This window comes from Dendrobates tinctorius, unplaced genomic scaffold (assembly GCF_039654945.1).
Source record: "Dendrobates tinctorius isolate UK_male_01 unplaced genomic scaffold, ASM3965494v1 ptg000007l, whole genome shotgun sequence".
Lineage (NCBI taxonomy): Eukaryota > Metazoa > Chordata > Amphibia > Anura > Dendrobatidae > Dendrobates > Dendrobates tinctorius.
Window position 1 is genome coordinate 18,429,443 of NW_027361675.1, and position 12,708 is coordinate 18,442,150.

Below are 12,708 nucleotides of genomic sequence, written 5' to 3' on the forward strand. Positions count from 1 at the left end.
TAATATATTTTTTCTTTTATTCTATTTTGTGATTTTTTTTTTTAAACTTTTTACTTTTTCCCACTATGGGACTTTCATTTTCTGCAGTCTGATCGCAGTTATAAGGTATAACAATGCTATACTTTACAGCCTGTCAGCCCTGCAGAGACAAGTTACATAGTCATGCATTGCGCATCATCTTACTAACTTGCTAGTACCTGGTAACCTGGATGTCATCATGACAACATCAGGTCATAATGGAAACGATCGGAACCCTACTATTACATCGCGGGGTCTCCAATCCAAGGGGAGAGGGGTTTTTCCCTCTGCCTGATCGATAAATGCTGAGATTGCAGTGATCGCAGCATTTAGGGGGTTAAAGTACCGTGAGCGGTGCGGGGACCACTCCTGGCACTGAGAGCCAGGTGCCAGCTGTCAGAATCAACTAACACCTGGAGGCAATTGCCCGCACACAGCCCACTGTGCGTGCGATGATGGGACAGTAGTCCCATCATCTGGCGACTGTGTTCAATTGTAAAACAAAAAAAACCATTCATACTCACCAAACACATACTCCTCAACGCCCTCGATCTCCTGCAACAAAAGTAAAATAAACCAACATATACTTACCTGTCCGCCGTAGTCCATGTAATAACGAGTGTCCCACGACGATATAACGTGTAGAACGGTCACATCAGGAGATGTGACTGCTCTACCAGGCCTCCGGTGATACACTGACAGGAGGTAATCCTCCCGAAGTATACTGTCACTTGCGGCCGTAACTGAGAGCACAAACTCCGGTGAACTCTCAATGATACATTGCTGGAGGGATTATCTCCTGTCAGTGTATCACCGGAAGGAGGGTAGAGCAGTCGCATCCCCCGATGTGACTGTTCTACACATGAGATCGTCATGGGACACTCGGTAATTGGACTACTTCGGACAGGGAGTAATTATGTTGGTTTATTATTTTATTGTTGTTGCAGAAGATCGAGGGATTCGGGGATTAGGTGATGCAGTAAGTATGGTAAATTAAGATTCAATAAAGGAGTCTGTGTGATTATTTCAAATAAAGGACTTTATTATGACTATGTCTTTATTTACCATATAACTATAGGATTAGTAATGGATGGGTGTCTTATCTGGCATTCCATCAGCACTACTGCCTATATAGAATTTAACACACCTCACTTACCTGACCATCTTAATACACCAGGCTTTGATTTAAGAGTTTTACAGAACAGTCTTTTACAATTGTCCAACCATGTTACTTTTTGGTCTGTGCCTCCAGATGAGAGAAACTTCAAGAATTCATGGTCTAAGAAAATAAAAAGAAGTCCACTATTATTATGTTATATTTCATACGTTAAATAGGTTCTGTACATTAAACGGCTTATTTGGTTCTTTGAGTTTTATGATCTATCCATAGGAAAGGCTAACCATATTAGTCCAGTGGGCTCTGACTGGCTGTTTGTAGGGCCACATGACACGCCACAATTTACATTGAGTTCTATGGAAACATATTTGTCATTGCAGCAGCTTGCACAGATAAGCCATCATCACCATCCCCTCCTACCGCCCTCGTTTAGGCTACTTTCACACTAGCATTGTGAGACGCACGTCACCCTGCGTCGGGGCGACGTAGCGTCGCACGTTGTGAAAGTTTAGCACAACGGGGGCAGTGGATGCAGTTTTTCAACGCATCCGCTGCCCCATTGTAATGTCCAGGGAGGAGGGGGCGGAGTTTCGGCCGCGCATGCGCGGTCGAAAATGGAGGACACGACGCACAAAAAAACGTTACATGTAACGTTTTTGTGTGCGTCGCGGCCGCCAAAACACGACGCATCCGTCGCACGACGGATGCGACGTGTGCCCATACGTCGCAATGCGTCGCTAACACAAGTCTATGTAGAAAAAACGCATCCTCCGGGCAACTTTGCAGGATGCGTTTTTTCTCCAAAACGACGAATTGCGACGTGCGTCGCACGACGCTAGTGTGAAAGTAGCCTTAGTCGCAAAGTTGTAATACAAACTGCATCCCACAACATAGAGACTAAGTTTACATAAAACTGTATGTCTTTGAAGAATCACTTTAAATTATGTGATTTATATTGATTGTAGTGATATTTTACCTTGCTTCGGATCCTCAGTTCCAGTTACCTCTGGTATGTAGCATTTTGGTAAAGGATAGGATGAAAACATTGGCCAAGGATATGGTTCGTTACTCTACACAAACAAATTACAGATGGAAATTATTTTTTATTAACGAACCGTAATTATTACTTTGAAAATAAATATAGTAAGAATGGTATCTATTTTCTGCAGCAGCAAAGAAAGTGCCACGTCTCCCTTGAACATTATGCCACTGCTCTATTGGTCTATTGGGGTGATAGCCTGATACTCTGCATACAGTGTTTTTATATATTTAAAGGGAATCTATCACTAGATTTTCCCAATATAAACTAAGGTCATCACATCTAAGGCCTCTTTTACAGCAGTCTAGCAAGCTGTATACAACTCTCCAACCCCTGTGCGGATCTTAAAAATAGCTTTTATAATCTCCCCATACGACACTTCGATCTGACAGGTGTTACTGGTCTTCCTTTGGCGCCTTCTCTATCACCACTATCGCCGTCTTCCTGCTCTGCTTCATGTGGACAACACAGCCTACGTCCTCACACCGTGCCACTAATCTTTCTCCAGTGCCGGCGTACTTCACCCTGCTGAAAGTACTGTAATGCGCATGCGCCAGGAGAGGCCTTAGAGCGCAGATGACCTGGAAGTAAAGCTAGCGCATGCATACTACAATACAGGGCGGAGCAAAGTGCGCATGCGCAAGAGTGTGGTTGGGGGACACTGTGTAGATGACGTAGGACGCGTCATCCAAATGAAACAAGCAAGAGGACCGTGACTGCGGGGATTTATCGGACTGGAACGCTATGTATGGTGGGGATTATAAAGAGTATTTTATATGACCTGCAGAGATTATTGGGGACTTATATACAGCTTGATAGAATACTGTAAAAGAGGGCATAAAGGTTGTGGCTTGGGTTTATTATGGGGAAAACCTGGTGACATGCTCCCTATAAAGAGAAACTATAAAAAGAGGCAGACATTCAATGTACAAAACAAGCTTGAAGCTTGCAGATCAAATACTCTCTGCTAATATTTCCTGCTCCAGGTCTGCCACTGTGAATTCAAATCACTGTCCACATTAACACATCAACATATGGTAATGCCGCAGTCAATTCGGATTTTACATTGATATGGATGACAACCCATACAATTTTCTAAAACTACACCACCAGAACAGGAGGATTTATCAAGAATATAAGAGCAAAACAGGTTTCATAGAAATTATCTAAATTCTAATATTCAATCTGCTTGGTCTTTTAATATAATCTAAAAACAATGTAACCTTTTATTTCACAGCTCATGGATTTAAGATCCATTTAAAAGGCTAATAATCAGGCAATAAAAACTTGTGGAGACACGTGGGGGGGTCGGCAGGCCCCGCAGTCCGCTAGCCGAAACCGCATGGACCAGGGATCGTCCCACCAAATGGGAGGGTGAGAGTAAAATGGTGTGGCAATGCTTTATTGAACCATAAAACAGGCAAATAACACGTAGAACAGTCCCAGTAAAATACCCCAAGATGGTGCACATCACAGAGTCTCACCCTTCCGCTGACTCTCCCGGATAATGGCAGCTGTTACTTCAGAGCTCCAAGGTACTACCCCACCTGTGACACGGACACAGAGAGGAGGTAACGACAAGCGTAGGAAGGTGACAGTCCATTCAGGTACAAGGCCAGTAGACCCAAGATTCACAACCTGGCTTCTCTCCATGGAGCCAGGTGACCGGTGGGTCCCAATCCTGGCTTTCTCCAAACGTACCCATGATACAGCAATGGTCAATGGAGCAGATCTGTATTCTTCCAACCGGGGCCGAGGTCCCCTAGGTTGTTTCCTGTAAAATCATAGATCCTTGTCCCTCATGTTGAGCCATGATGTTGTGAATCCTGTCCTGTCTTTTGTCCTTTGGAGGTCTGGATGTCTTGGCTCAATCTCTGGCTGTCTCTCTCTGTCTCCCAGTCTTTCAGTCTCATTGAACACAGGCAGGTCACAACTTTTTATTTGGGCATTTCACCACAGGCTTGGGGAAGGGTAGAAGGAGGCAATCCTTCTCTGCTGGAGTGCTCAAACAACATGCATAGATTGTCCTCCATATTGCAGAGCACGAATGGGTTATCAACATATTAACAAACATTCAATCATTGTGTCTTTGTTTCCCAAAGATATTAGAACAATACTAGTACTGCAATGCAAGGACAAATTTAATAGCTAATCAGCAGCAAGTCAACAAATGGCAGCCATTGAACATTAAATCAATGACAGGGTCAACAGTCATTCTCACATGAACTCTAGCTCATGTCCCTAGTCCTACTGAAATAATAATTATTATTATTAAATAATAGTCATCTGGTTAATTAAGATACAATGCTGTGTCTTCACAACACTCATTCCTGATTATTAGCCCTTCCAAACAGGGAATCTTTGACGTTGGTAGATGGGATCACACAATTTAATCAAAATGCGCTCCAAGAATCAATGTATAAGTATCGTCTACAAAGCAGTAATGCAATTCAAATGTCATATATTCAATGTTTGCATAAACTGATTTTGCATAAGAACAGCTTGCCCCAAAATTTGCAACACTCTGATGACAAAAAACTGCCATAAATCCCTTGATAAACTCCCCTCATAAACTTTAAGAACCCATGCCAAAGTTCCTTAAAGGTAATCTGTCAGTAGGTTTTTGCTACCTCATTGAGCAGCCTGATGTAGGCAAGGAGAAGCTGAATCCATTGATGCATCACTTAGATTATTGGGAGCAGGTATTCTGACACAATCTAAGCTTTTAGATTTAGGATGACGCAGAGCTGAGAAAGCTAGCCCCGCCCACACCGGGCTCTACATGTACTATGCCCATAGACAGTGAGCTGCTTATCACAGGACTTGGTTGACAGAATAATGTAGTCAGGTAATGTAAATCTCTTAGTGATAAATCCTTCACAGTTAGTAAACAACAGGTGACACATCCCTGAATTCTGTGTTTCAGCCTCAATCTCCTGCTGTCTTCAGATTACATGGTAAAAACCTGCTGACTGATTCCCTTTAAGGCTGTCATAAAAAATCGGCGCTTAAAGATATTTCCAGATATGAGAAAAAAACTTCATATTTCTTCTCAGGTTACCCCATATCTCCTTAATTCATGTTATATTTGCTAATTTGCCAGGTCTAAAAGGGTAATTAGATATCGGGAGAGGTAAAATTTACAGCTTGCTATAGCAGAAATGTATGAACCATAAATCACCTGAAGCATCACTCTAGACGGTAAAACGCGCTCACGTGGTCCTCCAATGATGTTCATCCTCACCAGAATATGGTTTCTCTCCACAGACAGTCCATCTATAATAATATTCCTGCAAGTAAATGTAAATGCCGTGAGCACATTTCGGTACAGTAATGACATGACAGCTATGACCACACATCATCCCAATAACGGGAGAGGTTACAGTCTCCAATCCGCATCCCTATCTGGAAATACTTTGTATTAAGAGTCCTGCTACTCCCAAAATTCCCTTGCTTCCATGCTGACACTATCACACACTTCATTGCCTCCTATAAGATCAGCACAATGTTGTCACAAAATATTATGTACTGCTATGCAAAGAAAACGGGCATGGGAAAATAAATGACAATTAATAATTTTAAAGGGTTGCCTGAAAAAATAAAATAGACCGTTAGAAATGGGTAAATTCCCCCACTGCTCTGGCTCCCACAGCATTGATGAGGGCGTGTGACCACTGCAACTATCACATGGAAGTATGGCACTCTTAGGCTGGTTCACATAAAGTTATGGCAGTCCGTTTAACGCGATGTAACGCATCCGTTAACGCTGCCATAGGCTGCCATAACGTGGCGCATTGCTAACGCATGTCAAAATCGGCATGCGTTAGCGATGTGCCGTCATGCTGTGACGGACCCTCGGACGCGGTCTGCAGCGTTCGTTGGTCCGTCACTGCTAGCTCAGATGTAGAAGCTGAGCTAGTGCGATCGCATAACGCGATCAGAAAAATGAGTAGCGTTAGCGCAGTCCGTTTAATGCATGCGTTGAACGGACTGCTCTAACGCAATATAAAACCTGGCCTTACTGCAATGGGACCGCCAGTAGGGTTTCACTTCTGGAGCATCCGCGATGAAGCAGTGGGGATTAAAAAGAGGAGGGTTGTCCGCTTTACTATTTCATCACAATTCAGCAATGAGCTGTTGTTGAGACGTCACTCGCAGGAGCACCTAGTTTGGGATTCATTCATTTACCACAGCTGTATTCATATGTTATTCAATATGGATAGTCTTCTGCCACTTACTGTGAACCTGTGGAAGAGTCTGTAGTGTTTTCCCTTTGGGCGTTAAAAAGCATCTCACAGACTTTGTACTGGGACTCTAGAAGTAACAGAGTATCGAGACTACAGCACATGACATTTAATAATCTGAAAAAGAAAGAAAATGAGTATCCAGGGCATCACTGTATCTTAATATATTCGTACTTCTCTATATAACCTTCAAACAGGCGAATACAGATGACCTACACCCGCTCATTGTGGTGTGGAACATGGTTTAGAAATCAAATAAAAATGGAACAATTTCTAACAGTCACTGGCACAATAACGATATTTGCTAATTAGTTGGTGTAGTCTACAGCTCCTATTGTACCAACATCTGAGTGGTAAATTGCGATTCACATATATGGCCATGTCCCGTGTATAGTGGAAGCAGTAACAGCTGCAATCTTATATTGCGACAATATCTAACATATAACCTAAATTAAAAAAATCCGTCAAGATTGTGTATGGTCTTAAAAACACAATAATCTGCAAAAAACAAAACCGCTGTAAGGTATCCTATAACTTCTACAAGACGCAGAGAAGCAGGCACATGAGGTTTCCTCACCTTAAGCCGAATACGTGTGACTGATCATAGTTAAACAAAGAACTAATTTTAGCGACTGAATTTACAACGACAAGACGATCAAATACATCCTTGAAGAAAAAAAAAGAAAAGAAAATTATGTATAATATATTGATTCTGTTATATGAAAAATTATAATCAAGTCCAAAAATACAGAAATACAATTATATATTGGTGGAAAAGATCTTTGGCAATTCCAGGGTTTCCCATAATCAGAGTGGATATTGATAAGCAAACATTTCTACAACCCTGTCTTACTCACAACAAAAGATGTAGGGATTTCACGGAGAGAGTATTCTTCTTTTGATGGCAAGTGTTGCTTTCCTAGTAGCTCATAAACAGCATGGTAGGAGGACAGCAAATTCATCAAGGCTAGAAAAGACTAGAATTGAAAGAAACTCAGAAATCTATAAACCTTTACACACATTATTAGTTATATATTACCCGTCCCCAGATATTGTATACCATTATATACAGCTCTGTCAAAAATTAAGAGACCACTGCAAAACTTTCAGTTTGTCTAATTATTCTCTTTACAGGTATACAGTATTATAGGTAAAATGTAAATTGCTCTTTTATTCTATAAACTACTGACAACATGTCTCCAAATTTCCAAGCACTAAATTTTGTATTTATTTTCAGAAAATGAGAAATGGTCAAAATAACAAAAAAATGCAGTGCTTGCAGACCTCAAATAATGCTAAGAAAACAAGTTCATAATCATTTAGAAACAACAATACTGATGTTTTAACTCAGGAAGAGTTCAGAAATCAATATTTTGTGGAATAACCATGATTTTTAATCACAGCTTTCATGCGTCTTGGCATGCTTTCCACCAGTCTTTCACACTGCTTTTGGGTGACCTTATGCCACTCCTGGTACAAAAATTTAAGCAGTTCTTCTTTGTTTGATGGCTTGTGACTATCCATCTTCCTCTTGATTACATTCCAGAGGTTTTCAATAGGGTTCAGGTCGGGAGATTGGGCTGTGGTGGTCCTTCCTCCATACATTGATTGACCTAGCTGTGTGGCATGGTGCATTGTCCTGCTGAAAAAAACAGTCCTCAGAGTTGGGGAACATTGCCTGAGCAGAAGGAATCAACTGTTTTTACAGGATAACCTTGTACGTGGCTTGATTCACGTCCTTCGCAAAGATTAACTTGCCCAATTCCAGCCTTGCTGAAGCATCCCCAGATCATCACAGATCCTCTACCAAATTTTACAGTGGGTGCAAAACACTGTGACTTGTATGCCTCTCCAGGTCTCAGTCTAACCATTAGATGACCAGGTGTGGGGCAAGGCTGAAAATTAGACTCATCAGAGAAGATTACTTTACTCCAGTCCTCTATGGTCCAATCCTTATTGTCTTTGGTAATCTTCAGCCTGGCTCTCTTTTGCTTCTCATTGATGAAAGGCTTTTTTCTATCTTTACATGGCCTGAGCCCTGTCTTTAGGAGCCTGTTACGAACTGTTCTTGCCGTGTACTTCACCCCAGCTGCCATTTGCCATTCCTTTTGTAGGTCACATCATGTCATCCTGTAGTTGCTGATTGACATTCGAATAAGATGACGTTCATCCAGGTCAGTGGAGAGTCGTTTTCGCCCGCTGCCGGTCTCTAGCTTTGTTGTCCCCAATGTCTGCTGCTTGACCTTGTTGTAATGGACTGTCGTCTTAGAAATTTTAAGGATGGAGGCAACATGACGCTCACTGTATCCCTCTGCTAGTAAAGCCAGAATTGAGCCCTCCTTTACCTCACTCAAGACTTTTCTTTTCAACTCCTTAGGAATGAAAAAATAACTTTGAACCATGCCAATTACTTTTGGGATATTACTAGCACTTGTTTTTCCATCCAGCTTGTCCTATTGCAAGAGGATTGTGAACACCACAGCAGTTTTTTATACTTTCCTTCGTTAAATAAGATCTGGTTCAGTTGATCACCTAATCAAAAGCAAATTAAGTAGAATGAGGTGTACTCTGGTTGGAATTCAACTGACACTGGAATGGAATGGCTGTCAGACATGTAGAGAAGCTGATTTTTACAAAACTGTGCAGTGGTCTCTTAATTTTTGCCAGAGCTGTAAAAACAGGTGCTTCCCACAAAATGTATGATTAGTAAATCCACTCAATATACTTTTGCATCAATTACGGCATCAATGTGGCGTGGCAAGGAGGAAATCAGCCTGTGGCAATGCTGAGGTGTTATGGAAGCTCAGGTTGTTTTGATAGCAGCCTTCAGCTTGTCTGCATTGTTGGGTCTGGTGGCTCTTGACAATGCCCCATAGATTCTCTATTGCGTTTAAGGTCAGGCAAGTTTGCTTGCCAATCAAGTACAGTGACACTGTTGTTTTTAAACCAGGTATTGGTACTTTTGGCAGTGTGGACAGGTGCCAAGTCCTGCTGGAGAATTAAATTTCCATCACCAAAAAGCTTGTCGGCAGAGGGAAGCATGAAGTGCTTTAAAATTTCCTGGTAGACGGGTGCGCTGACTTTGGTCTTGATAAAACACAGTGGACCTACACTAGCAGATGACATGGCTCCCCAAACCATCACCGATTGTGGAAACTTCACACTAGACCTCAAGCAGCTTGGATTGTGTGCCTCTCCACTCTTTCTGCAGACTCTGGGACCTTGATTTCCAAATGAAATGCAAAATTTACTTTCATCTGAAAACAACATCTTTATTGGTCATGAGTGGCTTGATACAAGGAATGTGACACTTGTAGCCCATGTCCTGGATAGGTCTGTGTGTGGTGACTCTTGAAGCAATTACTCCAGCAGCAGTCCACTCCTTGTGAATCTCCCCCAAATTTTTGAATGGCCTATTCTTAACAATCATTTCAAGGCTGCGGTTATCACGGTTGCTTGTGCTCCTTTTTCTACCACACTTTTTTCTTACACTCAACTGTCCATTAATATGCTTGGATACAGCATCCTGTGAACAGCCAGCCTCTTTAACAATGACCTTTTGTGGCTTACCCTCCTTGTGGACTTTGTCAATGACTGCCTTCTGGACATCTGTCAAGTCAGCAGTCTTCCCCATGATTGTTGAGCCTACTGAAACAAACTAATGGACATTTTTAAATGCTTAGGAAGCCTTTGCAGGTGTTTTTTGGTAATTCTTCTAATTTACTGAGATAATGACTTTTGGGTTTTCATTGGCTGTAAGCCATAATCATCAACATTAACAGAAATAAACACTTGAAATAGATCACTCTGTTTGTAATGACTATATAATATATAATATATGAGATTCACTTTTTGTATTGAAGAACGAAAATAAATTAACTTTTTGATTATATTCTAATTTTGTGAGAAGCAACTGTAATTTTTCTGGATAGCTAACAAAGGTATCACTAATAGAATACTTTTGGCAAAAAAGTATTTACATAGATGAGTGAACAGAATTATTAGATGGGTTGTCCAAGAGTCAAAGACCACCTGTGGAGAGCTAACAAAAGGCCTGCAAACAGCAGGTAGAATTTGCTACAAAGAAAACAATAAGTAATGCACTCAACCTCCACAGCCTGTATGCACACTAACCACACTGCTGAACAAAAAGTATGTTCAAGCACATTTAATGTTTGATCAACAACATTTAGATAAGTCTGTGAAATACTGGGAGAATATAGTCTGGTCAGATGAGACCAAAATTGAACTCTTTGGATTCCATAATACACACCATATTTGGAGGCAAAAGGCACTGCATATGAACCCAAAAACACCATACCAACAGTGAAGTTTGAAGGCGGGAACATCATGGGATGGGTGTTGTGAACTCATTTTCTGGTCTGCCTCTGGTTTCTGGTGAGGGAGCTGGTTGTGCTGAGAGGAGTTGTGAGTTCTCTTTCCGGGCTCCCTCTGGTGGCGGCAGGAGATAGTGAAGCTGATCTAATTAACAGAGACCTGCCACCTGATAATGAGGAAGAGGAGTGGACATCTGGAGTCTCAGACTGGATTTAAGACAGCCGACTCCCTATTCCCCTGCTGGTGATTTTTTCCTGCCTCCTGAGGTCTTAGTTTCCAGCTCAGTTCCTGCCTTCTCAAGCTAAGTTGTCTTTGCTAATTGTTCACATGTGATTTGGTTTGGACTATTCAGTTTTCTGTGGTCAGCCAGCCCCGGCCGGGGCTGTGCTGAATTTCCACTCTTATGTCACTGTATGTGCCAGTTTGCTTTTTGTCCCTTATTAGATTGGCCTCTTTTTGCTCTGTTCTCAGAATATGCCAGAGTGCTGATATAGTGGGAGAAGTCTAGTGACTTCAGGGTATTTTTTGCTTTCAGAAGTGTTGGACATTTTTGCAGGGTTTTTTGGCGTGATTGCAGACAGTATCTTTCCTTTTCTTTCTAGCTAGTGTGGGCCGGCCATCGTTTGCTCAGCCTATTTTCCTACCTGTGTTCGTGTTTTCATCTTGTCTCACCGTCAATACATGTGTGGGGGCTGTCTATTCCTTTGGGGTCTGCTGTGGGGCAGTTTTAGATTTTCCCTTTTCTTGCTTTAGGCTTATTTAGTCCTCCGGCTGTGACGAGGCGTCTAGAATCATCGTAGGTACGCTCCATGGCTGCTGCTAGTTGTGTGGTTAGGATCAGGGGTCTGCAATCCGCGTAGTTACCAACCTCTCTGGTTTTCTGTGACTTGGCTTGGTCATGTTTTCCTCCTCGGTGACCCATTCAGAACAGGTGGGGCTGTTTTACAACATATGGCACTGGCAAACTTTATATAATTGAAGGAAGGATGAATGAACAAATGTACTGAGACACTCTTGATAAAAATCTGCTGCCATCTACAAGAATGATGAATATGAAACGAGGGTGGACATTTCAGCAAGATAATGATCCCAAACATACATCCAAGGAAACTGTAAATTAATTTCAGAGAAAGAAAATAAAGCTGCTAGAATATCACAATCAATTACATGACTTGAATCCAATAAAAATTTATGGAATCAACTAAAGCTCAGAGATCACGGGAGCGTCAGGATTTGAAATGTGTTTGTGTGGAAGAATGGGACAAATCACACTTGAGGAATGCATGTGACTAGTTTCTCCATACAGCAGGCATCTTGAAGCTGTCATCACCAACAAAGGCTTTTGTACAAAATATTAAATATCATTCAGCATGATCACTACTTTTTCCTTGAGTCGTCTCTCAATACTCATTTCTCCAAATGATCCTGATCAAAAGTTCACATACCCCATTTCTTAATACCGTGTATTGCCACCTCTAACATCAATGACAGCTTGAAGTCTTTTGTGGTAGTTGTGGATGAGTTTTTTTTCTCAGATGGTAAAGCTGCCCACTCTTCTTGGCAAAAAGCCTCCAGTTCCTGTAAATTCCTGGGCTGTATAGCATGAACTGCGTGCTTGAGATCTCCCCAGAGTGGCTCAATGATATTGAGGTCAGGAGACTGAGATGGCCACTCCAGGACCTTCACTTTTTTCTGCTGTAGCCAATCACAGGTCGACTTGGCCTTGTGTTTTGGATCGTTGACATGTTGGAACGTCCAAGTATGTCCAATGCACAGCGTCTGGGCTGATGATTGGAAATTGACTCCAGTATTTACTGCTAATGTGCTGCATTCATCTTTCCTTCAACTTTGACCAAGTTTCCTGTGCTGTTGTAGCTCACACATCCCCAAAACATCAGCGATCCACCTCCATGCTTTGCAGTAGGAATGGTTTTCCTTTCATCATAGGCCTT

The 12,708-nt window shown here is 41.9% G+C and overlaps 1 protein-coding gene across 3 annotated transcripts in view; it reads right to left on the bottom strand.

The window, feature by feature from the left end:
- Positions 1-12,708, bottom strand: part of TBC1D32 (TBC1 domain family member 32) — a 121,243-nt gene that overhangs the window by 22,664 nt on the left and 85,871 nt on the right. For all 3 annotated transcript variants that reach the window (XM_073572210.1, XM_073572199.1, XM_073572221.1), the window contains exons 22-27: positions 7,276-7,395; positions 6,996-7,084; positions 6,413-6,535; positions 5,356-5,464; positions 2,112-2,205; positions 1,175-1,297 (exon numbers count right to left, since the gene is read on the bottom strand). In XM_073572210.1, coding sequence (XP_073428311.1) covers positions 1,175-1,297; positions 2,112-2,205; positions 5,356-5,464; positions 6,413-6,535; positions 6,996-7,084; positions 7,276-7,395 — 658 coding nt within the window. The remainder of the gene's footprint in view (positions 1-1,174; positions 1,298-2,111; positions 2,206-5,355; positions 5,465-6,412; positions 6,536-6,995; positions 7,085-7,275; positions 7,396-12,708) is intronic.